This window comes from Papio anubis, chromosome 16, assembly GCF_008728515.1.
Source record: "Papio anubis isolate 15944 chromosome 16, Panubis1.0, whole genome shotgun sequence".
NCBI lineage: Eukaryota > Metazoa > Chordata > Mammalia > Primates > Cercopithecidae > Papio > Papio anubis.
In genome coordinates this window covers 84,691,093-84,719,000 of record NC_044991.1, presented here as the reverse complement: position 1 = coordinate 84,719,000, position 27,908 = coordinate 84,691,093, and the positions used below count along the sequence as shown (strand labels likewise).

Sequence of the window (27,908 nt, the reverse complement as noted above, 5' to 3'; positions counted from 1 at the left end):
TCCATAGATTTTCCTGTTCTGCACATTTTCCGGAAGCTGAATCATATATGTATACCATGTGCCTTTCGTGTCTAGACTCTTGAGCTTAGCATAATGTTTGGAGGGTTTGTTGGTATTGTAGCATGTGTCAGCGCTTCATTCGTTTTTAATGGCTAATAATCCCTGTATGGGTACAGCACATTTTATTTATCCATTCCTTCATTGATTACACACCGCAATTGTGTCCACTTTTCAGCAAGTGTGAATGGTGCTGTTATGACCATCTGTGTACAAATTTTTCATTTGAGCACCAGTTTCCAATCCTTTTGAGTATATACTTAGGAGTGGAATTGCTGGATGATGTGGTTACTCTATGTTTAACTTTTTGAGGAGCTGCCACACTGTTTTCCATAGCAGCCGCACCAATTTGAATTTGCACCAGCAGTGTGTGTAGTTTCCAGTTTTTCCACATCCTCACCAACTTACTTTCCATTTGTTGTTATCGTTTAATTATAGCCATCCTAGCAGGTGTGAAGAGGTATCTCGTAATTTTGGTTTCCATTTCTCTAATGACTAAGGGTGTTGAGTATCTCTTCATGTGATCATTGGCCTCTTACGTATTTTCTTTGGAAAAAATGGCTATTCAAATCTTTGGCTCATTTTTAACTGGCACTGTATCGGCTTCCCAGGGATGCCATGACAAAGCACCACCAACTGAGTGGCTTCAAACCACAGAAACATACCTCTCACAGTTCTGGAAGCTACGAGTGTGAACTCGAGGTGTTGGCAAAGCCATGCTCTCTTGGAAGGCTGTCGGGGAGAATATATTTCATGCCTTTCTCTTAGCTTCTGGTTGCCAGCAGTCATGCCATTCATTGGCTTGCAGATGCATTACTCCAGTCTCTGCCTCTGTTATCACATGGAATTATTTCTGTGCTTCCCTGTGTGTATCTCTTTTCCTCTTCTTATAAGTACGCCAGTCACATTGGCTTATGACCCACCTTCATCCAGTATGACCTCAGCTTAACTTGATTACATCTGCAAAGACCCTTTTTGTACATAAGATCACATTCACAGGTATCTGGCCTGAGGACTTCACGTATTTTTGCAGGGGTCACAACTCAACCTGTAAACCTTCTATTCCAAGTTTGTTGAGCATTTTATCAAGAAAACGGTGTTGGATTATATGAAATGATTTTTCTGCATTTATTGAGATGATCATGTGTTGTTCTTTTTTTCTTCATTCTGTTAATATGGTATATTACACTGATTGATTCACATATGTTGAACCACCCTTTTATTCCTGCAGAAAATCTCAACTTGGTTATGGTATATAATCCTTTTAATATGCTGCTTGATTTGGTTTGCTAGTGTTCTGCTAAAGATTTTTGCATCTGTATTCACTAGGAATATTGGTCTGTAGTCTTCTTTTGATGTCTTTGTCTGGCGTTAGTATGTAAGTAATACTGGCCTCGTGTAATTCATTGGGAAGAAGTGTTTCCTCCCTTTTTTGAAGATTTAGAGGATTGGCATTAATATTTAAGCATTTGGTAGACTTAATCAGTGAAGCGATTTGGTCCTGGGGTTTTCTTTCTTGGAAGTTTGTTGATTAATGACTCACTGTCTTTACTGATACAGGTCTATTCCAATTTTCTGTTTCTTCTTAAATCATTTTTAGTAGTTTGTGTGTTTCTAGGAATTTTCTATTTCATCTGTATTATTTAATTTGTTGGCATATAATTGTTCATAGTATTCTATTATAAACATTTTTATTTCTGTAAGATTGGTAAGAATGTTCCCACTTTTCTTCCTGATTTTAGCAATTTGAGTATTCTCTTTTTTACCCCCTCAGTCACAAGTCTAGATAAAGGTTTGTCAGTGTCGATCTTTTCGAAGAACCAACTTTTGGTGGTTTTGTTGGTTTTCTCTAATTTTTTTCTCTCTAATCTTAATATTTTCTTTTTCTACTAGCTTTGCATTTAGATTTATCTTCTTTTTCTAGTTCCTCAAAGTGTAAAGTTAGGTTATTTGAAATATTTTTTCTTTTTTAATGTAAGTGTTTATAGCTAAAAATTTTCCTCTGAGCACTGCCTTGGGTGCATTCTATAACTCTTGGTATCTCATGTTTTCACTTTCGTTCATCTCAAAGAACTTAATAATTTTCTTGTTATTTCTACTTTGACCCATTTGTCATTTGGGAGTGTGTTTTTTGACTTCCATGTTTATGTGAATCTTCTGAATTTCCCTTGGTATTCATTTCTAATTTCATTTTATTATAGTCAGAAAACACAGAACATATTTTGATTTTTTTGGTTGGTTTGTTTGTTTTAGAGACAGGTTCTTGCTCTGTTGCCCAGGCTGGAGTGCAGTGTTACAAGCATAGCTCACTGTAACCTTGAACCCCTACTTCAGCGTCGCAAGTAGCTAGGACAAGAGGCACACACTACCACACGCAGCTAATTTTTAAAAAATTGTAGAGATGGAGTCTCATTATGTTGTCTGGGCTAGTCTTGAACTTTTGGCCTCAAGCGGTCCTCCCATCTGAGCCTCCCAAAGTGCTGGATTACAGGCGTGAGCCACCATGCCTGGCTCAGTTTGTCTTTTTAAATTTATTAAGATAGGTGTGTCTCAATATGTTTGTAACTTCACATGTGGTCTATCCTAGAGAATCGTCCCTATGCACCTCAGAACAATGTCTATTCCAGTGTTGCTGGGTGGGATGTTCTGTAGATGTCTGTTTTGTCTATTTGGTTTATAGTGTGACTTAAGCTTCTGTTTCCTCACTGACCTTGTCTAGTTCTGTCCATTGTTTAAAGTGAGGTGTTGAGGTCTGCAACTATTATTGAATTACCTGTTCCTACCTTCAATTTTGTTCCGTTTGCTTCAAGTATTTTGGGAGTGTTATTAGGTGCATCTATTTTTGGCGGGGAGGGGAGTTTGTTGGGTTGTTTTGAGATGGAGTCTCACTTTGTCGCCAGGCTGGAGTACAGTGGCACAGTCTTGGCTCACTGCAACCTCTGTCTCCTGGGTTCTAGCAATTCTGCCTCAGCCTCCTGAGTCAGCTGGGATTATAGATATGCACAACTACACCCAGCTAATTTTTGTATTTTTAGTAGAGATGAGGTTTCACCATGTTGTCCAGGCTGGTCTTGAACTCTTGACCTCAAATGATCTGCCTGCCTCAGCCTCCCAAGTGCTGGGATTACAGGTTTGAGTCACATATGCGCCTGGCCACATATATGTTTATAATTGTTGTATCTTTATGATAGATTGACCCGTTCATTATTATATAACGTCCTTTTGTCTTTTACAACAATTTTGTCTTAATATAGTCTGATATTTGTATAGCCATTCTAGTACTCTTTTGGTTACTGTTTGTATGGAATATCTTTCTCTATCTTTTTACTTTCAGCCTATTTGTCTTCGAATCTAAAATGAGTCTTTTGTAGAAGACAAATAATTGCATATTGTTTAGTGTCCTTTCTGCCAGTCCTTACCTTTGCATTGGAGAGTTTAATCTCTTTACTGATAAAAAAGGACTTCCTTATTTCTGTATTTGTTTTTTAAATGTCACATCTTTTATTCCTCAGTTCTTTCATTACTGCTTTCTTTTGTGTTGAATAGCCACTGCCAAGTGTATCATTTTAATTATTTTATTATTTATTTTACTATATATTTTTGAGTTACTTTCTTTAGTTGTCCTTGGTGTTACATTTAACATCTCAATTCATAATAATCTGGTTTAGATTAATGGCAATTTAATTTCAATAGTATGTAAAAAAACTTTACTTATATAATTCCATTCCCCACTCCACTTTCTGTTGTTATTGCCACAGAGCGTATCTTTATAAATTATATGCCATCAACATAGATTTATAATTATTGCTTTATTCTGTCTTTGAGTCAGACAGGAAAAGAGAGGATTACAAGTAAAAAAAACGCATGAGTGGCCGGGCGCGGTGGCTCAAGCCTGTAATCCCAGCACTTTGGGAGGCCGAGGCGGGTGGATCACGAGGTCAGGAGATCGAGACCATCCTGGCTAACATGGTGAAACCCCGTCTCTACTAAAAATAAAAATAAAAAAAAAACTAGCCGGGCGTGGTGGCGGCGCCTGTAGTCCCAGCTACTCGGAGGCTGAGGCGGGAGAATGGCGTGAACCCGGGAGGCGGAGCTTGCAGTGAGCCGAGATCGCGCCACTGCACTCCAGCCTGGGCGACACAGCGAGACTCCGTCTCCAAAAAAAAAAAAAAATGCATGAATATTGTCTTTTATATTTGCATATGTTGTTACTTTTATCACTGTCTTTATATTTTCATATGGATTTGAGTTATTGTTTGGTGTCCTTTCATTTCAGCCTGTTGGAGTCTCTCTAGCATTTTTCAGAGGATAGATCTGCCAATGACAGACTTGCTTAGTTTCTGATTTTCTGGGAATATCTTAATTTCTCCTTCATTTTTGAAGGGTGGTTTTGTCAGACGTAGAATTCTTGTTTGATGCTTTTTTTCTTACGGCACATTGAATGTCATTCCACTGCTTTCTGGCCTCCGTGGTTTCTGATGATAAATCAGCCATTAATCTTATTGACAATCCCATGTATGTGACAAGGTGTGTCTGTCTTTCTTGCTGCTTTCAAGATTCACTTTTTGTCTTTCAGCAGTCTGATTATGATGTGTCTTGATGTGAATCTCTTTGACTTTATCCTACTTGAAATTTATTAAGCTTTTGGATGTGTAGATTTTTTGTCAAATTTGGGGAGTTTTTGGCAATCATTTCTTCTCTTCTCCTGTGTCACCTTGGGTCTCCCATTGTGCATATGTCGGTGTGCTTGATCATGTCCCACAGATCTCTTAGGCTGTTTTCATTTTTCTTTGTTCATTTTTTTCTTTCTTTCCCTCAAACTGAACAATCTCAGTTAACCTGTCTTCAGGTTCACTGAGTCTTCCTTCTTTTTGCTCAGCTCTGCTGTTGAGTCCCTCTGTTGAATTTTTCATTTCACTTATTGTATTTTTCAATTCCAGAAGTTCTCATTTTTTAAAAATAAATTTTACCTATTGGTATTCTCAATATGATGAAGCATCATTTTCATGCTTCTTTTTGTTTTTTGAGACAGGGTCTCACTTTGTCACTTAACTGACTAAATGTTTAATTACATTTAATTTTAATTAGTTAAAGTCCAAATTTAAGAGTCACACATGACTCATGGCTATGGTTTTGGATGGCACCATTCTAGATGGTTTTTCTCGCAGTGCCCTGGCTGGAGAGAAGGATGCAGGGATAGGACGGGTTGTCTTCAGTTCACCCTACAGAGAATGCAGGGCCACATTTTTATAGGTGAATCTCTTCTTGGGCGCCCCACTTGAGGTAGGTGGTGTGCCTTTTCTCGTGTCTCCTTGGGTCTACAAGACATTCTGAAATGTTCAGGCATGTCCTCCCTAGCATTTTTTTTCTCAGAAAGAAGGATGAGCAGAGTACCTAGTCCACTCTGCGCCCAGAAACCAGACATTGGTGCATCTTGAAACAGCGAAAATGCATTATCCAGGAACATGGCGTCCTGAATTGCTTCCATCAGCTTATGAATATAAATAGCATGTTCTATTGTTCAGTTCCCATATTAGTTGAAAAGATGATGTGCTGATTTACTTTCAAGTGTTTAAATGGAATTTGAACTTCTAACATACATAAACTATTTCCTGCCTATAGGAGCAAAACGAACCTTCCACTGTGATGTCTGCATGTTCACCTCTTCTAGAATGTCGAGTTTTAATCGTCATATGAAAACTCACACCAATGAGAAGCCTCACCTGTGTCACCTGTGCCTGAAAACCTTCCGTACGGTCACTCTGCTGCGGAACCATGTTAACACCCACACAGGTAAAACTGCCGGGAGGGCTCTTTCTGTGGAATAATGTGTGTTAAGGCTTATGTTAAGAATGTGAATCCGGCCGGGCGCGGTGGCTCACGCCTGTAATCCCAGCACTTTGGGAGGCCGAGATGGGCGGATCACGAGGTCAGGAGATCAAGACCATCCTGGCTAACACGGTGAAACCCCGTCTCTACTAAAAATACAAAAATTAGCCGGGCGCGGTGGCGGGCGCCTGTAGTCCCAGCCACACAGGAGGCTGAGGCAGGAGAATGGCGTAAACCCGGGAGGCGGAGCTTGCAGTGAGTGGAGATTGCGCCACCGCACTCCAGCCTGGGCGACAGAGCAAGACTCCGTCTCAAAAAAAAAAAAAAAAAGAATGTGAATCCACCAATTTCTACAGTAGAATCGTGTAACATTTTATACTGTAGTTTTGTCTTTTTTTTCTTGAATTTCCATTAAAAATACTGTCACAAAGATTTTTCTCACATGCATCTGCGGTATTTGTAGTTTAGAGAGCCTCTTCTTAATTTTTAAAGCATTTTTAAGATTGAGTGTAATTAAAAAGCTATGAATTCCTTGGAACTTTTGTGGTTAAGTCTTGTTTTAAAAGTATGAACTATGTGATCCTACAGGAACCAGGCCCTATAAGTGTAATGACTGCAACATGGCGTTTGTCACCAGTGGAGAACTCGTTCGACACAGGCGCTATAAACATACTCATGAGAAGCCCTTTAAATGTTCCATGTGCAAGTATGCCAGTGTGGAGGTAAAGCCATTCTTGGACTTGAAGCTTCATGGCATCTTAGTAGAGGCTGCTGTACAAGTTATGCCAAGTGTAACTAACAGTAGAATCTGTTACAAACAGGCTTTTTATTATTCGTATAAAATTTATGCAGGAAATAATATGCATTATCTTTTATGAAGTTAAAATAGAAAATTGGATTTCTATGTTTCTTTGATTACTAATTAGTGAAAATAATATGTAAAGGTGTACAAATTACAAATAAACTCCTTGTAGTCAAGAAATAAGTCCCAGATTTGTTTAAAAGTTCTGCATTTTATCTAGTACTCAGGGCCACAGAATCAAAATGTATTTGCTTTAACGTAGAATGCAGATCCCATCTGAATATTGGCTGAAATTTTTGAGCTTGATTAGATACAAAGCAACTTGCTTGAAGATTTAAGCAGAGCCATTTCTGTTCTGAATTAGAGACCGCCTGTTTCAAACTTCAGATGTGCCATAGTCATTTTAATTAATTTGCTTTATTTGTGTCTTCTAATGGGTTTAGTAGTACTCACGTGAAACAGGCAGAGTGCTGCTTTTACTAGGCAATGCCAGTTTCCACCAGTTAATTTTCAGGGTCCCACAGTGTGTTGGGAAACAGACTGAGGCCCGGTTTTGAGCCTGGTCGGGACTGGGTCAACAGTACACTCAAATGGAACTAAGTTAAAGGGAACAGCTGAAGATTAAATATAGTAACAGTGCAGCCGGGTTTCACAAATTAGGAAATTTCATGGTTAGGGTCAGAATTTGATTCCAGGAACTTTTTTTTGCTGTTACAATTTTTTAAAAAAATTATTTCTCATCTGAGTTAAAGGTTGTGATTGTAGTATGAGAATGCAAAATGGAGGGTTCAGGGAACAGAGTCACCTGGGGATCCTAAGCCTGGAGTGGACTTTTTGTTGGTGCCCTGCCAGTGCTCAGTACAAACTTCCCAGGTCCACGAGACCCTCCCCCAGCGCCAGCGGTCTGCACGTAGCCTGTGGGAGGTGGCCTCAGCACAGACGTCTCTACTGCTGCCGTAGCCCCCCATTTTTGCAGTCTCCTCAAGTCTTGCCATGCTTGTTTGTTCCCTCATCCCATCCCGTGACAAAAATGCCAGCAGGAATGGATCAGAGCTGTGATGCAGATGTGCCCCTTTTTTAAAAAAAGCTTTTGAATTGGCCAGGTGTGGTGGCTCACGCCTGTAATCTCAGCACTTTGGGAGGCCGAGGCAAGCAGATTGCTTGAGGTCAGGAGTTCAAAACCAGCCTGGCCAACATGATGAAACCCTGTCTCTACTAAAAATACAAAAAATTAGCCAGGTGTGGTGGCACATGCCTGTAGTCCTAGCTACTCAGGAGGCTGAGGCAGGAAAATGACTTGAACCTGGGAGGCAGAGGTTGCAGTGAGCCAAGATCGCACATTCCAGTCTGGATGAGAGTGAGACACCATCTCAAAAAAAAAAAAAAAAAAAAAAAAAGGCTTTTGAACTTTTTGAATTCCCTCGTCCTCCTATCCCACCTTTAAGAGTCATCCATAGTCTTTTTAATGGCCTTCTTTGCTCATTCACACCACTTATCTTCCTGAAAACTTTCATGCTATACAGTTTTTTAAATTCTTTTTGTTTTGCTTTCTAATATACTTGAAGGCATTCACTTTTCTTCTGAAAATCTAAGTGAAATTTTTTGGCTTGGCTGTTGTCTTCCATCCTAAGCCACCTTTTGTTCTTGAGTGTTCCTTAGGCTTCTGTGTGCTCACCACTTACTGGGGAGACAGATGGAGTGTGGCATCCCTGGGTCACCAGCAGGACTGATGCAGCTTCCTGATGTCTGTAGTCCGCCTATAGCTGATGGCCCCATTTCCTGCTAGCAGTAGATAAGGGCCTGTGATACACAAATACAGAATAAGAATAGTTCTAGAAGGCAATAAACCAGTCAGGCAGTGAATGCTCAAATGGGAGGTATTATGTTGTTTGCTATTTAACTGATTGCCTGGGATACATAATTATTCAAATTAGAATTTAATTTCTTCTACTTAAAATTTAATTCTTTATAGGAACCCTCTGTCACACGGCCCCAATGCTGAATAGCCAGGGATGCCTTCCTCCACTCACACTGTTACGCTGGGGCCAGCCAGGGTGGAGTCTGCAGGACTTGTGACCATGAGGCGACACATACATGTGTTCCTCCATTAAAGAGCTAGGGTTTCGTTTTTATTTTTATTTTTATTTTTGTGAGACGTGGTCTCACTCTGTTACGCTAGTTGGAGTGCAGTGGCGTGATTTTGGCTCATTGCAACCTCAGCCTCTCAAGTAGCTGGGACCACAGGCATGTGCCACCATGCCCAGCTCATTTTTAATTTTTGGTAGAGAACAGGTTTTGCCATGTTGCCCAGGCTGGTCTCAAACTCCTGAGCTCAGGTGATCCACCCCTCTCAGCCTCCCAAAGTGCTGGGATTAGAGGTGTGAGCCACCACACCTGACAAGAGCTAGAGTTTCAAGATTTTCACTTTATGCAAGGAAAACAAAATGTTTGCCTTTGTGCGTTTACAGTGTAATCTAAATTTTGTAACTATTGGGCATGTATGGCCTTAGAAATGAAAATACAATCCTGTGTGGCATTCAGCAGGTAGGGTTAAAGTGAAGGTGAATGCGAAAGCCTTCAGAACTGCTGCCCATTACCTTACAGGAGCTTATACGCACACACATCAAATGAAATAAAATCACCCATAACAGATGATCAAAAGTAATGACTTTTTCATGTTTTCTGCAGTGAGTGAAATATGCTCTGGTGCTCTGATGTTAAAATCTGATTAATTTAAATCTCTTGTATAATGCTGATTAATGGAAGACTCTGCCACTTTTGAGTTTCTATTTCTATGAACATCATTTATGTATTTATTAGGCAAGTAAATTGAAGCGCCACGTCCGATCCCACACTGGGGAGCGCCCCTTTCAGTGTTGCCAGTGCAGCTACGCCAGCAGAGACACCTACAAGCTGAAACGCCACATGAGAACACACTCAGGTAAGGGCTCTGGTGCTGAAGGCTTGATACCTACAGTGTTAGCTCTTAAAGCAAGCTTTAAAAAATTACTTTTTATGGGCACAATTAAAGTTCAAAGGCAAAAGTGGATTTTTGTGTGCCTTTGTGATACGAGGATCTTGATCTGTACCTTTACCTTTATTTAGCAGTAAGAGAGTCTGCATAGACACTGTGCCACAACCCCACTATGTGGAGTAAAACACAAAGTATTCGCTTCCGTAGATTTTTTGGGTATTTAAAACTCAACTCCTGGCCAGGCACAGTGGCTCAAACCTGTAATCCCAGCACTTTGGGAGGCTGAGGCAGGAGGATCCCTTGAGTCCAGGAGTTTGAGACCAGCCTGGGCATCCTAGGGAGACCCTGTCTCTACAAGTAATTTAAAACTTAGCCGGGCCTGGTGGTGCACACCTGTGGTCCCAGCTACTTGGGAGGCTGAAGCAGGAGAATCACTTGAACTCAGGAGGTTGAGGCTGCAGTGAGCAAGCATTGCACCACCACACTCCAGCCTGGGTGACAGAGTGAGAACCTGTTTCAAAAAACAAGTAAATAAAAATAAATAAAAGTCAACTCCTTAATTCATTCTTCAATTTTAAGGCAAAACATAAAGTGTGCTGGTTTTGTAACAGAGGTACTTGATGTCTTACTATGTAAAGAATACATTTATGTGTACTTCTTGGTTCTTCGTACAGCCCCATGGATGTGAACCACATGGAACTCTTGCGTAGCCACCAGATGCGAGGAAGTCGTGTGTCTGGTCCATCATGGACACAGCCGTACTTGACATAAGCTGTCTGGGCTTGATTTGGGAGTCTCATACTAATTGGGGGTTGTCCAGTGAGAAGGGGGTTGATAAAGGAGGCTTACGGCAAAAGAAACACTTTCAGCACAGGTAGCCTTTGGCAAGGATCAGGCCTGGAGGGGGAATCACTTTGTTGTCTGCATCTCAGGTGAGAAGCCTTACGAGTGCCACATCTGCCACACCCGCTTCACCCAGAGCGGGACCATGAAAATACATATTCTGCAGAAGCATGGCGAAAACGTCCCCAAACACCAGTGTCCCCATTGTGCCACCATCATTGCACGGAAAAGTGACCTACGTGAGTGTCTGGTTTAGTGATGTTTCTTTTACTACAGCATTTGCTGGCTCTTCGGAGCGAGGCCCTATGTACCTGCAATGTACTGGCCCTGATACTGGGAGGCGGCGGGAACTTGGCCCTGGGACACATTTTCTTCAGAGGTCCTGTCGCACCATCTGGTGGCTGGATCTCATAAGTGCATTTTATAGCATGATTTTAGAATCCCGGCCCAGGCCTGTTCCGTATGCACGTGATAAGACCTTTCATGGATGGGTATTATTTCTTTCCACATTGGGCCTATTTTTCAGATGAGGAGGACACTGGGGCTCAGAGACATACAGTCACCTGCCCAGGAGTCACATGACCAAGGGTGCTAGGAGGCAGCTGGATTCTGGGTTCCTATTTATCAGTGCTCTCTCTGTGACACCCAGCAAGCTTTTCTTAAACTTTGGCTGTGGGCCTAAAAAGTTGTGGGAGCAGAAGGTACAAAAGACACAGTTTTTCCCTTAAGACAGTCACTTTGGGAAAGGAGGTGGGCTTGTAACGCGTAATCTGCATCTACCGTGGTGAGCCTTCTGTCAGACCCCCCAGAGTGGGAGTGGAAATCCAGAGGGTCTGAACAGCAGGCCTAGGAGCTGGGATTTGATAACTGCCTGTGGGGAAGCCAGCCACTGTTGAGCAATGGGAGGGAGGGTGTGGGTAAGTGTGAGCCAATGAGCCTTTTCTTTTTTTCAGGATTCCTGGGCCTCCCTTTTTCCATGATCTTATTTCTCTTTCCAAAATATATGACACAAAACATATGACACAAAATATGTTAGCAAAACAAAAAATTGACCCTTTTGCCCAAAGAAATTCTGGAGATGAGATGAACTTTTTTGAAAACCTTTCTGAAAGGTGAAAGGTGTTCCACAAAGTCTTAACTTTTATTTCTCATCTGGACCATTCTGTCATTGTTGCCACAGTTACCAGCACATCACAAAACAGCCCAGTGGGGCTTGCTGGGGCACAAGTCTAGCCAGTTGCTAGACTTTTTTGACACCATGACAAAATAACACGGTTTATATCTATCTCATGCCAGTGGGTGATACACTCTGCATAGCCCTGTAAGATGCTTTATAAACACACTAATTCTTCTTTCCCATGACTATATGAGAAATCAAGCTCTCTAAATGTCTGAGTCACTCTGGGTAAGGTGGAATAGCTCCATCACAGAGCTGTCAGTTGTCATTTGGTTTCTTACACAAGTATCACAAGACCATCATGCATTAGGCATAGATGAGCAAACCCATAGATGAGCAAACCCAGCCAGACCTCACCATGTGTCTCGGGTTAATTTCAACATGGGAAATAACAGGGCACTGACTTCTAACAACATGTGGATTTTTTAAGGTAAAATAAAGATGTTATATCTTTTTATATAAAACCACCTTAACATCATCCTAACATTGACCTACCCCATCATAAGGTAGTGCTCAAAGTGCTTTGTTAAATGAACATTTTAGGTTCAGTATGACATACCTTACATAACATTTAACTCCATATTGAAAGAATATTAAAATGGTATTTCAGCATTCTGTTCGTTTAGAGCAGTGGTTCTCAACTGGGAATGATTTTACCCCGCAGAGGACAGGTGGTGATACCTAGAGGTATTTTGGCTTTCACGACCGGGGAGAAAGAGGTGCTGCTGGTATGTGGTAGACAGACACCAGGAGTGCTGCTTAACCTCCTCCAATGCACAGGATAACCCACCTCGCCCTGCCCAGGAAGGAACTAGCATGCTCTAGCCCCAAGGCTGAGAAACTCCAGTTTAGAGGAGGGGGGAAGCAGGTTAACAGAAAACAACACTCTTGAAGTCTATAATGTTCTGTAACCATTTTAGGTGTGCATATGCGCAACTTGCATGCTTACAGCGCTGCAGAGCTGAAGTGCCGCTACTGTTCTGCTGTCTTCCATGAACGCTATGCCCTCATTCAGCACCAGAAAACTCATAAAAATGAGAAGAGGTTCAAGTGCGAACACTGCAGTTATGCCTGCAAGCAGGTATTGTACTTTACTTAATTTGGAGAGGCAGTGGTGCATGGAAGAATGGAGGGCTGGGGTAGGATTCTTTACCACCTTGAAAATACTGAGAAAAGTCACGCTTTTAATAGAGTATCCTATTCAAAATAACCAGAAAGCAATGGTGAGCCGGTCGTAGAAAACAACAGTTCTTAAAGTATGTTCATGTACTCCCAGAGCTCCCTGTGACCAACTAGGGTCCCATAAGAGCCAAGCCCTTGTTATGATCATGGAAAGGTGTCATTTTGAGACACTGACATTTGCACTTTTGGTGCCAAAACAAAGGTGGTCCTTAGCCCAGATCAAGGCAGTGACACACAGTGAAACTGGTCACGGTGGTGGTCTTCACCTTCATACACTGGCAGCCAAAATAAAGGGCAGTTTTACATGACAGTGTCCTTGAAGAGGCAGTAAAAGTTGTTAACTTTATTCAGTCTTGACCCGGAATACTTTCTTTGTAATAATCTTTGTGATGAGATTAGAAGCTGGCATATGCACCTCCACTGTCTTCCACAGTCTGGAGGAAAAGCATGTGGGGGCTTGAGTTTCCAGCTCAACTAGCCCCTTTTTCAGTGAATGTCATTTTCACTAAGGAACAAGATAAACTCTATTTTCTCAGTCATTGGGCATTGGTGGACATTTTTTTCTAAATGAACAACGTAGGCCAGGTGTGGTGACTCACACCTGGAATCCCAGCACTTTGGGAGGCTGAGGCGTGCGGATCACTTGAGGTCAGGAGTTTGAGACCAGCCTGGCCAATATGGTGAAACCCCATCTCTACTAAAAAACACAAAAATTAGCTGGGCATGGTGGTGCACACCTGAAGTCCCAGCTACTCAGGAGGCTGAGATAGGAGAATCGCTTGAACCTGGGATGCGGAGGTTGCAGTGAGCTGAGATCATGCCACTGCACTCCAGCCTGGGAGACAGAGTGAGACTCCATCTCAAAAAAAAAAAAAAATAGATTGGAGTGATTTTTTAAAGCAATTTTTATATTGTATAATGAAATATGTTAGCATTTAGAAGATCTGCATAGCTCAGTAAACTAGTATTTTCCAAATGACCAATCCATGATGTTACAGACTCACACACAGGTAAAAGATCCATTCAAAGGAAAAGACCAAGAGGTTTTAAAGTTACAGAGAACAAGTTCCTTGGCAGGGTTTCAGATTCCACATTGCAACCCATGGGTAAGAAATTACCATGACCAGACACACAGGCTCACACCTATAGTCCCAGCACTTTGGGAGGCCGAGATGGACAGAACTCTTGAGCTCAGGAGTTCAAGACCAACCTGGGCAACATAATGAGACCCTGTCTCTACAAAAAAATACAAAAATTAGCTGGGTGTGGTGTGCACATCTATCCCAGCTACTCAGGAGGCTGAGGTTGGAGGATCACTTAAGCCCAGGAGGTTGAGGCTGCAGTAAGCTGTGTTCTTACGACTGCACTCCAGCCCAGGCAACTGAGTGAGACCCTAAAAAAAGAAATTGCTACTAACTGAATTTTAGTGTAATAGAGAAGAATGGCCACAATTACTTGGAAGAGCTGGTGAAATGTTGCTCTCTTTTCAAACTACATGTCTATGAGACCAAATTTTCTTTATCATTTAACATACTCCAGTGGACTGACGGAAGAGCAGAGATAGGAATCCATCTGAATGCTTTTTTTTTTTTTTTTTTGAGACGGAAGGAGTCTCACTCTGTCGCCCAGGCTAGAGTGCAGTGGCGCGATCCCTGCAAACTCCGCCTCCCGGGTTCACGCCATTCTCCTGCCTCAGCCTCCTCCCGAGTAGCTGGGACTATAGGCGCCTGTCACCACACCTGGCTTATTTTTTGTATTTTTAGTAGAGACGGAGTTTCACCGTGTTAGCCAGGTTGGTCTCGATCTCCTGACCTCATGATCCGCCTGTCTTGGCCTCCCAAAGTGCTGGGATTACAGGCATGAGCCACCGCACCCAGCCCTGAATGCTTTTAATAGAGTTGCCAGACTTAGCAAATAAAAATACAGCACACCTAGTGACATTTGAATTTCAGACAAACAACGAATAGTTTTATATACAAGTAGTTGCAGCCTGTATTTTAACTGGCAACCTTATCTATTGAGACAGACATTAGGTTATTTTTGTTTTGAAAAATAGATAATTTTACAGAAATAATATGTAGTTGGTTTGTTATTATTAAATGAGTTAATAAATTTTTTTTTTAATACTTAAGAATTCCTTAGTTTTGCTTTCTAAGAAAGTAAATACTAATACATGCCACCTGTATAAATAAAAGCTCTTCAGAGGCCACAGTAATTTTTTAAAGTTTGAAGGGCCCTCAGACTAGAAGTTTGAAAACCAAACCACTGCTTTGAAGCATTGCATGCTATTGGTTACCAAAGGTGAAAATCAGTGCTTCCTGCGTGTCGAAGTGTGGGCTATAAGCTGTAAATGCCTTAGATAAAGGAAAAAGTTTTTCTGGTAAATTTTGAACAAAGAATATTCTGTGGCCCCAGGCTCGTATTTCTTCAAATGAACTAGGAGGGCTTCCTGAAAGATGGATAAGACTTGGAAAGGATGAGGGGGTCCTGGAGCAGGCATACAGCAGGTATGTGGGAGCAGAGAGCAGCCAGGCAGGCCGTGGCCATGGGCAGAGGCTCGGAGCACTGCTGGATGCTCCTGGCTGCCGCAGTCCTTGAGAGCCTGGCTCCTAGCAGGGAGAGCCAGAGATGCTGTCCCGAAGGAGGGTGATGAGGTGAAAGCTGTGCGTGGAAGAGGGTGTTCAGTGAATTGGATGAGAGAAAGATTAGAAGAAAGACCATCAGTTAGGCCACTGACAGTAATGCTGAAGTGGCCGAATGTATGTTTAATCCAAATTATCACCACATTTTAAATAAAACAAAATGTGTGCTTTTGCTTGACTTCATACATATTTTTGTCGCGATTTCTCAAATTATTTTCTCCTGTCTAAGATAAAATCTCTATTTAGGCCAGGTACAATGGCTCACACCTATAATCCCAGCACTTTGGGAGGCTAAGGCAGGAGAATTGCTTGAGGCTAGGCATCTGAGACCAGCCTGGGCAACCTTGTGAGACCTTGTCTCTACAAAAAATACAAACTGAGCTGAGCATAGTGGCACACACCCACAGTCCCACCTACTCAGGAGGCTGAGGCAGGAGGATCACTTGGGCCCAGGAGTTTGAGATTACATTGAGCTATGATTGTTCCACTGTACTCCAGCCTGGGTGACAGAGCGAGACCCTGTCTCAAAAAAAAAACAAAAAAATCGGTATTAAGATCTGTTACAATACTATTGGGAAGTAAATGGAAAAATGTTTAGATACTTAACATACTTGCAACCCCAAAGTCCTGTTGAATTTAAACTCTGACATTTGATTTTTAAGTTTGCAGGTTCTATTTGCCCTTTGTAAACTCAGGTAATTGCAAATAGTTGTATAGAAGGAGGACTCCCAGTAATGAGGGGACAAAGGACCATCCTTTCACGCCCTGCGGTGTGTACTCCCACATCCCAACAGGACTGGAGAGCCAGCAAGGACTCCACTGCAAGACCTTTGTCATTTGCTGCTGCTGTATACGAGTTTGTTTCCTAGACGGCCACTTACTGAGAGTGAATGATGCCTTGTTCAGAATGTGTTTGCAGTAATTCTGCTTAATAGTGGACTCATCTTTGGGGAGGGAAATAAAAGGTATTGTATGATAAACAATGTCTAATATAGAAAAAAACCCTTTGAACTAGACAAGCTGCTTTCTTCCCCTTCCCTCTTAGGAACGTCATATGACTGCTCACATTCGCACCCACACTGGAGAGAAACCGTTCACCTGCCTTTCCTGCAATAAGTGTTTCCGACAGAAGCAACTTCTAAACGTTCACTTCAGGAAATACCACGATGCAAATTTCATCCCGACTGTTTACAAATGCTCCAAGTGTGGCAAAGGCTTTTCCCGCTGGGTAAGCTTACTTAAGTCACAGTAAATCCCCCATGGAAAGATCCCTCTATCTCAGGAGGACAGTGTCACACCAGGAGAGTTTAAACCCGATTATAGAAACCTGCCAGGACTTCAGGAGCATCTGTCATGCCTTAGGAAAGTGGTTATTAGTTTTTTAAAATCAAAAATTCTTGAAGAATCCTATGAAAGTGTGGTCTCCTCATCCCTTAAAAAAAAAAAAAAAAAAAAAAAAAAGGACAATCCAACACACAAAATCTTACAAATAGTTTTAGAGAGTTATTAGACTCCCCAAAAAACCCCAGCTTTTAGTGTAATATTTTCAGATTGTTCCAGTGAGCTAGATTTAGGCTACTTGACAGAGAGAATGCAATTTTCACACAGATGTCCCTAGAATAACGTTATTGGTGTCTATAATCCCAGCTACTTGGGAGGCCAAGGTGAGAGGATCACTTGAGGCCAGGAGTTTGACATCAGCCTGGACAACATAGGGAAATCCCCACCCCTCCAAAAAAAATTAGCTGGGTGTGGTGGCGCACCCCTGTCGGCCTAGCTGCTCAGGAGGCTGAGACAGGAGGATCACTTGTGCCCAGGAGTTGGAGGCTACAGTGAGTCACGATCACACCACTGCACTCTGGCCTTGAAGACAGAGTGAGACCCTGTCTCTAAGATAATTTTTTTAATAATAATTTAAAAAAAGAATAGTGCTGTTGGTGCTGGGCTAAGGAATACAATTATGGTTTTATTCTTTTAGGTGTTGTATTAGTTATTTATTTCTGCATGACAGATTACCTCAAAATGGAGTGACTTAAAACCACAAACATTTATCACCTGACAGATTCTGTGGGTTGGCTGAACTGGGTGGTCCTGGCTCAGGGTCACTCCTGAGGCTGCAGTCAGGATGTCCTCCAGGGCTGCATCATCCGAAGGCTGGACTGGGGCCAGAGGATCTGCTTCCAGGACAGCTCTGCCACACAACTGCTGGCACCGGCCTCAGTCCCTTGCCACAGCCCTCTCTGCAGGGCTGCTTGAGTGTCCTCCTGACTCAGAGCGAGTGAGAGAGTGCAAGGAGGAAGCCACGGGGCCTTTTGCAATCTAGTCTTAAAAGCAGCACAGCAGCCAGGTGTGAGGGCTCACACCTGTAATCCCAGTACTTTGGGAGTCCAAGGCAGGCGGATAATTTGAGGCCCGGAGTTCGAGACCAGTCTGGCCAACATGGTGAAACCCTGTCTCTAAAAAAAAAAACAAAAAAAAAAAAAAAAAAAAAAACTAGGCATGGTGGTGCATGCTTGTAATCCCAGCTACTTGGGAGGCTAGGATGGGAGGATCACTTGAACCCAGGAGACGGAGGTTGCAGTGAGCTGAGATGGCGCCACTGGCCTCCAGCCTGGGTGACAGAGCAAGACTCTGTCTCAAAAGAAAAAAGTAGCACATTACTTCTAGTCACAAGAAATGAACCATGAAGTCCCCCTACACTCAAGGAGGGGAAGTGAAGTTTCTTTTGAAAGGAACAGCATCAAAGAATTTCCAAACATGTAAAAACCACTGCGCATGGCTAGATCCCTGGACTATGCAGGCTTCAGCCTAACTTTATAAAAAGTTTTATAAAAGTTGAATTTCCTGAAGTTGACCATTTTTAAAAATCTTTCCTCTTAAAACAGTAGTGTAGTTGTGTTTTTCTGAGTAGCACAGTGGGGTTGTTCCGGAATGTCAACCCTATTAGTTTAAAATTTCAAATGAAAGCTGTGGCAGTGCTCCCAAAACACCATTGCTCATGCTAAAATTGTAAAGAGTTAAAATTAACGAGCAGAATTCTAAAGAGAAGAAACTGCCCTTTGGTGCAAGAAATAAAAATGTAGAGAAAAGAACAAGTCTGCCTCATGCAGTCCCCTCAGAACATAAAATTTTTGAAACTTCTGTTCAAGAAAGCATATTTGGACTTGTGTCTAGAATATAAGAACTCTTAAAACTCAGTAAATAGACTGTATTTACTGAGTTTTTATTTATTACAGTAAAAAACAGGTAAAGTATCTAGGCCAGGCATGGTGGCTCACACCTATAATCCCAACACTTTGGGAGGCCAAGGCAGGTGGATCACAAGGTCAGGAGTTCGAAACCAGCATGGCCAACATGGTGAAACCCTGTCTCTACTAACAATACAAAAATCAGCCGGGTGTGGTGGCACATGCCTGTAATCCTAGCTACTTAGGAGGCTGAAGCAGGAGAATTGCTTGAACCCAGGAGGCGGAGGTTGCAGTGAGCTGAGAACGTGCCACTGCACTCCAGCCTGGGCGACAGAGCGAGACTGTCTCGGGAAAAAAAACAAAACAAAACAGCTAAAGTATCTAAATAGACCTTTCTCCAAAGAAAACATACAGGTGGCCAGTAAGCACAGCGTCATTAATCACCAGGGCAATGCAAATCAGTTTCTGCCACGACTTCTTAAGTCTGCTCTTGTATCACAGAAGCAGCTGTGGATGCAGTGTGTAAGTGAATAGACGTGGCTGTGTTCCAGTAAAACTTGCTTTCACAAACAGTTGGCAGCCAGATTTGACCCACTGGTTGTCGTTTGCCAACCCCAGTGTCTAAGCATAAAATGGAAGAAGTTTAAACAAGCTGTTACATCACCCCCATTATGTGTAAATTCTTCCTCCTTCCATCATAAACGCAGACAGTCCCGTTAAGCACAGTGGGAAAGTCAAAATGGGAATCAGGCAGGATGCTTCATATAATTTGCAAATTTAAACACCTGTTACCAGTTTTTTACTTTTGCCTGGGACCTTTTCAAAAAGTGAAAATTTTCTCACTTAAGATTATCCTAAGTGTTCGTTGGATGAGAATATGTCACGAATAGGCTTGACTAGGGGAAGTCTTTGACTTTTATTCCTGAATGTTGTATACAGTTTCATAACTGCCACCCATGACCTCTGCTCAGTAGCTTCAGGAGAGAAGAACAGAAAAGTAAAATCTTTATGGTATGAAGTTGATGGTTATAAAATTGACTCTGATGTATTGAATTTTTGGTTCAATATCGATCATCACTTCAGAGAGTAGAAACATTCTAGAGAAATAAATTTTGTCTTCTCACTGGTTTCTGTTATTTAAAAAATACTCAAAGCAAGCTAGCTTTTGGCTAGACCTAAACACAACAGAAAGGGTCACCTTTAAAAAGTCATCATTTTTGCACAAGATTATCAAAGATCCATGTTACCCACAGTTTTCCCAAAGCCTGTCTCTTTAACTGTGTGTTTTTCAGTGCATTTGGGGAAGCTGACTCTTGTAGAACCAAACTGGGGTCTGCTTGCCTGGTGCAGTAAGACCGGATATCCACACCGCAGTTTGCAGCAGGAGAAAGGAAGGTATTTATTTGCAGGGTGCCAAGCAAGCAGAAGCTACAGACAAAATCATAAATCAGTGCATGGAGGATACCTTGCCCTAAAAGGGCAGGATATCTTGCAACAGGGGCTTACAGGTTGTAGGTAGATTCAGAGACTCTGGTTTGCAGTTGGTTAAGGAAGAGAAGTTTTGTTTAAAATTTTCGGAAAAGAATGTTAGCTCTGGTTCATGGGACATGACCTCCTCCAGGCCTCTCAGGAGGAAATTAAGAACAAAATTAGAACAAATTTAGCAGTGGTCAGATTTCAGCCCCCAGTTCCCCCTTGTCTTAGGTCTCCCTGCCGGTGGGCCTGTTTGGTAAAGAGCCAGGTTTCTAAAAAACAACTCAGGGACGGATGTTAAGATGTTATCTTGGCCAGGTGCAGTGGCTCACACCTGTAATCCCAGCCCTTTGGGAAGCCAAGGCAGGTGGATCACTTGAGGTCAGGAGTTTGAGTCCTGCCTGGCCAGGATGATGAAACCCTGTCTCTACTAAAAATGCAAAAATTAGCTGGGCATGGTGGTGCTCGCCTGTAGTCCCAGCTACTCAGGAGGCTAAGGCAGGAGAATTGCTTGAACCTGGAAGGGAGAGGTTGCAGTGAGCTGAGACCGCGCCACTGCACTTCAGCCTGGGTGACAGAGCAAGACTCAATCTCAAAAAACTAAAAAAAAGAAAAAAAATCTCAGGTTTCTGTAAGGGAACCAAACATCCTGAGTCTAGCTTCCTTGGCTATTGTTTTAGGTTCCTATTACCTTTTCTTTTCTTTTCTTTTCTTTTTTTTTTTTTTTTGAGATAGGTTCTCATTCTGTGACTCAGGCTGAAGTGCAGTGGTGCAGTCACAGTTCACTGCAGCCTCGACCTCCTGGGCTGAAGCGATCCTCCCACCTCAGCCTCATGAGTAGCTGGGATCTCAGGGCGCATGCCACCACAGCTGGCTAATTTTTTATGTTTTATCTTTTGTAGAGCTGGGGTCTCACTGTTGTTGCCCAGGCTGGTCTCGAACTCCTGACCTCAAGCTACCCTCCCCTTTGGCCTCCTGAAGTATTGGGATTACATATGTGGGTCACAAAGTCTGTCCTCCTTTTACCTTCTTGCTTATCAAGTTGCTCGTTTAGTTCTTAGGGCTAGTGAGGTGCGTGGAATTTCCTTCAAAAGAACTCAGTATTTTCCTTTATTTCCATGCTTGAGGTCCCCACAGGCCCCCAAGAGGGGTCCCTGCCCTATTTCACTTGCCTTGTGTGTTCCGTGTCAATTCTCCGACAGAGTAACATGCACAGACATTCAGAGAAGTGTGGCTCAGGGGAAGCAAAGTTGGCTGCTTCAGGAAAAGGAAGAAAAACAAGAAAGAGGAAGCAGACCATCCTGAGGGAAGCCACGAAGGGTCAGAAGGAAGCTGCGAAGGGATGGAAGGAAGCCGCGAATGGAGACGGTACTGATTTTACACAGATTTGTTTTTACTGCGTCAGTGGTTTTCTGGTTGTAACTATCCTGGGTGTCGAGTGTTGCTGTCCAGGGGATGTGTCCAGAGCCCCTATTCGTCCACCAGTCAGTCCTGCGAGGTGGCTTGTGCGAGATCTCTCAGAATGGCAGTGAGTGTAGCATGAGAAAGTCAGTGTGAGAGCCTCACACAGGTCCACATGCGACCCCCACCCCCAGGACCCTTCTTCCATCATGCTGGACTGTCACCTGCAGCTACGGGGACTGTCCTGGGCTGTTGCAATAGATGACCACAAGCTGGGTGACTTGGGACAATAGAAATTGATTTTCAAATAGCTCTAGAGGCCAGAAATCCTCAATCCAAGTGTGGGCAGGGCCGCCCTCCCTCTGGGGACCTAAGGGAGGATCCCTCCTGGCCCCTTGCAGCTCTGGTGGCTCCAGCATTCCTTGCTTTGTGGCCACGTCCCCCAGTCTCTGCCTCTGTCTTTTCATAGCTCTGTCCTCTCTTCTGTGTCTGGGCCTTCTCTTCTGCCTCTTACAAAGACATTTTTCATTTAGGATTCAGGATTTCTTTTGAAAAAAGGAGGTCAGGTATGGGGCTTAGGATGTGGATATATCCTTTTAGGGGCCACTATCCAGCCCCCACAGCCATCACAGTCTTCGTCCTCTGGCCTCTGGGAGCTGAAGTGAGTTCTCAGGTTGGCCAAAGCTGGGCCCTGTCCTGTGTGTCCTGTGAATGGCTCTGCTGTCAGAGGGACCGACCTGACACCTGCACAGGGAAACACCCACTCTGTTTACTATCTCCGTTCCTTTCCTGTGAGAACCTTAGAGCCATAGATGACTGGAAACTGTCCAACCTTACGGCACAAGCATATGCCCCACATTCTGATTCCAGACTCAGTCCCTGCCTTGCAGATGCTCCCACAGATGATGGTTGCCCTCCACCTGCCTTCCCTCAAGAGTTACCAGATCAGATAGAGGATGCCCAGCTCAATCTGAATTTCAGATACACAGTGAATCGTTGTTTAAACGTGTCCCATCACTATTGGGGATATACTTATACTAAAAAAAAATGTTCGACATGTATCTGAAACTCAAGTAGAAGCGGGCATCCTGCAGTCCTTCCCGCTCCCTCGGTGCGGAGTTGGTTCTGGGTCCCTGGTTCCAGTCGCTCTGTCCACAGGCCGCACTCCCCCGCTCTTTCTCTGTGTCTCACCATCTGGCAAAGCCCTAAGCCTGGGTGCGCCCCAGGCCTGCCTTTCCCATGCCTGCATCACGCAGCCAGGCCCTGCCTGAGGGGTCCCAGGCAGTGCCCAGTGGCTCAGCTCAGTTGGAACTCTTCAGAATTGTGCACGCTGCCCGTCCGCGGAGCACCCTCCTTTCTTCTCCAGGCATCAGCAGTTACCACTGAGAGCTCACAGAGTGCCTTCTTATCCTGACCACAGCCCTCTGCAGGGGACACTGTCATCCGTCTGGCAGGGAGAGAGCTGCAGCGCAGGGTGGGGACGAGCCTGCCCGGGTGCCCAGAGCCCTCATTCTGAACCTCAATACCAACAACTTTTCCACTGATTTCCAATGAGCACCTTCATCCCAAACTCCCAGCCCCTGCCTCCCTCCCTCTGGGTGGAGGCCTCGCTGACTCTGCACCAGCAGATGGGCTCTGCTGCCCGCTGCCCTGGCATTCCTGTGTCGTCCCACTCCCAGCTGGAGTTCCCGCCATCCTCTGCCAGCTCCTGGGGCTTCTCCATCCGGCCCCGCAGGGCACAGGGCTGTCCACAGTGCCCATCGGGTCAGATCAGAAGAAAAACCAGTGTCCCACTGATGGGTATCAAGTAGTGAATGCAGCCTGGATTCCATTTGGATTCCTTTATACCAATGATGTTGTAAAATACCATTTTTCATATCTTTTTAATGGAGGAAGGGGCTGGTAGAGAAGCCACCTTTCCCATCTAAGGCCCCATCTGACTCTGAGTCTGGAACCCACCCCTCCGATCAGCTTTATGTCCCCCACCCACCCTCCTCAGCCAGCTCACCCCTCCTGGCCCGCTCTTTCTATCAGCCTTGAACATGCTCCATGTCTTCAGAAAAATAAAAGCACTTCGTGCGAGCACCCCCCTGGTCCTGTGCTGCCCCTCCCGTGCACTTCACGCTTATTTGGTTCTTTAATAAGTGTCAGACTCCCACATGCAGCGCACTGCAGGCTCCCCCAGGGTGGGCATGGCCCATCGGTCTGTCCCCAGCTCCTGGCACTAGGCCTGACCTTAGCAGTGCTCGTTAAGGCACTACTTGTTGAATAAACCAGTGAATAATAAGCACAGTCCTTTACTGGAGAAGACAGACTGGTGAAATTTGACCCACAATTCGTCAGCCCGCATTGCAAACCCAAGGCCAGGCTACTGGCCGCCTGAGCTCTAAGTTTAAGTCAGATCCTAAAAGATGCGTGGAGAAATGTGACTGACCCACTAATTCGGCACCTAAAGAGCCCTTCTGCAGTTCTCCCCATCTTGACACCTAAAGACACCTAAATGTAGTGGGGTTTTCTTGTTGTCGGTAATTTTCTCTTAAATGAAACCTCTGGAAGGCCAAATGGTTTGGGGTGAATTTTGAACGTGTCACCCTCAGTTGGTGACATTTTTGCTGTGGAGAAGAGTTGAGAAGGCTCTTATCAGCTTAAAAACTGATGATAGGAATTGGACATATACAAACTTTTTTCATATTTTTGATGGTCAGTGGTCATATCCAAAGCAAGTGTGAATTAAGGCAAATAACCTGGCAAAAAGCATGACTTAATTTGCATTTCAGGGTCTTTGTAGCCTGTGTTATCCAGATAATTGTCTCGCTTCCGTGTCTGCTCTGCCGGAACACCAGCGTGCAGCACCTCTCCAGTTCATTGGTAGATCTCGACGGGTGACTCTGATGGTGCCAGTTTTTGGTTTTGTTTTTTAAGACAGAGTTTCACTGTGTAGCCCAGGTGTGATCTCGGCTCACCGCAACCTCTGCCTCTTGGGTTCAAGTGATTCTCATGCCTCAGTCTCCCAAGGAGCTGGGATTACAGGTGCCTGCCACCACGCCTGGCTAATTGTTCTATTATTTTTAGTAGAGACAAGGTTTCACCATGTCTCAAACTCCTGACTTCAAGTAATCTGCCCATCTTGGCCTCCCAAAGTGCTGGAATTAACAGGCATGAGCCACCGCACCTGGCCTGATGGCACCAGTTTTGTGGATCTCAGTGTTTCTTTTCATATCTAAGAACTGGGTCTTCTTGTCCCCCTCCATCTACCCCCCAAAAAAGTACTTCAAGGAAGCATGGACAAAAATGTCCTCAGACAACTTAGAACTAACGTGAGGCAATCACGTTCTTCAGTGTGGCACTCTGTGGATGTTTGGGGAAGTAATTTGGAAAATGAGTAGAGGGCAGGGCTCCCCAAGCCCCAGCCCATGGACCTGTGGGCTGTTGGGAACTGGGCCTCACAGCAGGAGGTGAGCAGGGGGTGAGGGAGCGAAGCTTCGTCTGTATTTACAGCTGCTCCCCATTGCACACATCACCCCCTGAGCTCCGCCTCCTGTCAGATCAGTGGCAGCGTTGGGTTCTCATATTAGTGCGAATCCTGTTGTGAACTACACGTGCAAGGGATTTAGGCTGCACACTCCTTATGAGACTCTAATGCCCAACGATCTCTCACTGTCTCCCATCCCCCCCCAGATGGGACTGTCTAGTTGCAGGAAAACAAGCTCAGGGCTCCCACTGATTCTACATTATGGTGAGTTGTGTAATTATTTAATTATATATCACCATGTAATAATAAAAATAAAGTACATAATAAATGTAATGCACTTGAACCATCCCCAAACCAACCCCGTCCCCCCAACCAGTCCATGGAAAAATTGTCTTCCACAAAACTGGTCCCTGGTACTGAGAAGGTTGGGGACAGTAGAGGGTTGAATATGGGTCCCTGGTACTGAGAAGGTTGGGGACAGTAGAGGGTTGGATATGGGTTGGTTCACAGTGGACTGTTTTAAAGCCACTAAGTTGTGCAGACTGGCTCCTGAGCTGCTGGAGGGGAAGCAGGTTGTGGATACACACGTGGCATTGGCTCCAGCATCCCTAGCAGGACGCGCAACCCAGAATCAGTACTCAGTATATGTCGATTGGCCAAAGGGACAAATCTCCTGCAGGCAGCTGGCTTTCTTCATGTAGGCAGCGTCATGCCACGGGTACTGAGACAAGACTTAGGTGAGCAACTCAGCCACGATATAAATCTCTAAGATCCACCTTGATATAAAGCTTGTAAGATCCGCCGGGCGCGGTGGCTCAAGCCTGTAATCCCAGCACTTTGGGAGGCCGAGATGGGCGGATCACAAGGTCAGGAGATCGAGACCATCCTGGTTAACATGGTGAAACCCCGTCTCTACTAAAAAATACAAAAAACTAGCCGGGCGAGGTGGCGGGCGCCTGTAGTCCCAGCTACTCGGGAGGCTGAGCCAGGAGAATGGCGTAAACCCGGGAGGCGGAGCTTGCAGTGAGCTGAGATCTGGCCACTGCATTCCAGCCTGGGCGACAGAGCTAGACTCCGTCTCAAAAAAAAAAAAAAAGCTTGTAAGATCCACGTTCACCTACAGCAGCTGATGCCAGCTGGGAGTGACTGTGACCCCCCCCCCCTTGTCACCTTTAGGGGACACTGGCAATGTCTGGAGACATTTTTATGGTTTTTGCAGCTGGAGAGGAGGGTGATACTGGCATCTAGTGGTAGAGGCCAGGATCGCTGCTAACATCCCGCAGTGCCCAGAAGAGCGCCCTGCCCCCAGCAGACAGCTCTCTGACCCCAAACGTCTGTAGTGCTGAGGCTGAGAAGCCCTGACTTAAGGCAGTAGTTGACATCAGAATAGTACCATCTTATCGATTAGATTGTTTTCTAACATGCTCGCTGCTGTGTTCACATTTAAGTGATAGTTTCCAAAATATATTTGCACAGTTTATAAATTCCAATTCCTTGACTTTCTGATAAATTTGCTCCTCCTGGACTTTTTTTCAAGAAGCTGCTGCCAAGGAGGCTTCCGCCCCGAAGCGAGAACAGTTCCCAGGAGAGATGCTTCCTGGCGCCTGCGGAGAAACCACGGCCAGAGTCAAAGAGGACGTGGATGAAGGCGTGACCTGTGAAATGCTCCTCAACATGATGGATAAGTGAGAGGGATTCAGGTTGCATATTCACTGCCCATAATTCCTAAAGCAAGTTAGAAGTTTTTAGCATTAAGGCGTGAAGTGCTCCTCCACATGATGGATAGGTGAGAGTCAGGTTGCATGTTCTCTGTCTCTAATTCCTAAAGCAAGTTAGAAATTTTTAGCATTTTCTTTGAAGCAATTAAGTTCATGACAATGGATGACACAAGTTTGAGGTAGTGTCTAGAATTGTTCTCCTGTTTTTAGCTGGATATTTCAAAGAAACATTGCAGGCATTTTATAAAAGTTTTAAACCTTGAATGAGAGGGTAACACCTCAAACCTATGAATTCATTCACTTGATATTGGCAAGGTGGCCCACAATGAATGAGTAGTGATTTTTGGATATTTCAAAATAGTCTAGACCAGCTAGTGCTTCCACAGTCAAAGCTGGAAATTTTTATGTTGCATTATATACACCCATGATATTTCTAATAGTATGGTTTTAAACATTAAAGGCAAATTTTATATTTTTATACAAATGAATTTTCTACAAAATTTAAAGCTACCATAATGCTTTTAATTAGTTTCTAAATTCAACCAAAAATGTTTTAATCTTATAAAAAGGAAAACTGAGTAGGAAACGAAAAACTAGATTAGACTAGAAAATAAGGAATAAATCTATCTTACTTTGGTATTATAGGAGCAAGGTTCACCTTTAGATTTTTGTATTCTCTTTTAATTATGTTCCTTGGCAGGTATGAAATTGCCCTGGTTACATTCCATTATTGCTTATTAGTATTTCACTCCATAACCCTTTTTTCTGCTAAAACTACTCTTTTTATATTTTTAAAGTAATTGGCAGAGTGAGAAGAAACATAAAATCAGATAATGCAAATGTGTACCTGTAAGGAATTTGTACTTTTTCATAATGCCCAGTGATTAGTGAGTATTTCTCTCTTGCCAATTGACAAGATTTTTCCACCCTCGAGCAGCGTGAGAGGTGCCTCTTTAACACTTGAAATTCATTTCTATCTTTATGCGGAGCCAGATATTTCTTCGTTCTTAGTCCAGCAGTTTCTTTTGCTGCGAACCTCTCTCTGCCCCTGTATTTCAAGATCACTGATAGGTCCTAAATTCAAATTCTTAAGGTATGGACCTTTTATTGAAAATACCACAAGTTCAGAAGCACTGTTACACAATGTGAA

General features: G+C 43.7%; 1 protein-coding gene across 5 annotated transcripts in view; it reads left to right on the top strand.

Annotated features, from left to right (window-relative positions):
- CTCFL (CCCTC-binding factor like) overlaps nucleotides 1-27,908 on the top strand; it is a 32,389-nt gene that overhangs the window by 3,379 nt on the left and 1,102 nt on the right. The window contains exons 3-10 of one of the 5 annotated variants that reach the window (XM_021920905.2): nucleotides 5,680-5,850; nucleotides 6,475-6,608; nucleotides 9,509-9,629; nucleotides 10,595-10,744; nucleotides 12,603-12,763; nucleotides 16,552-16,734; nucleotides 21,370-21,535; nucleotides 26,578-26,725. In XM_021920905.2, coding sequence (XP_021776597.2) covers nucleotides 5,680-5,850; nucleotides 6,475-6,608; nucleotides 9,509-9,629; nucleotides 10,595-10,744; nucleotides 12,603-12,763; nucleotides 16,552-16,734; nucleotides 21,370-21,535; nucleotides 26,578-26,725 — 1,234 coding nt within the window. Of the gene's footprint in view, nucleotides 1-5,679; nucleotides 5,851-6,474; nucleotides 6,609-9,508; nucleotides 9,630-10,594; nucleotides 10,745-12,602; nucleotides 12,764-16,551; nucleotides 16,735-21,369; nucleotides 21,830-24,514; nucleotides 25,277-26,577 lie in introns of those variants that run through there. The other 4 variants (XM_017944669.3, XM_021920904.2, XM_021920906.2 and 1 more) reach the window with 4 other exon arrangements.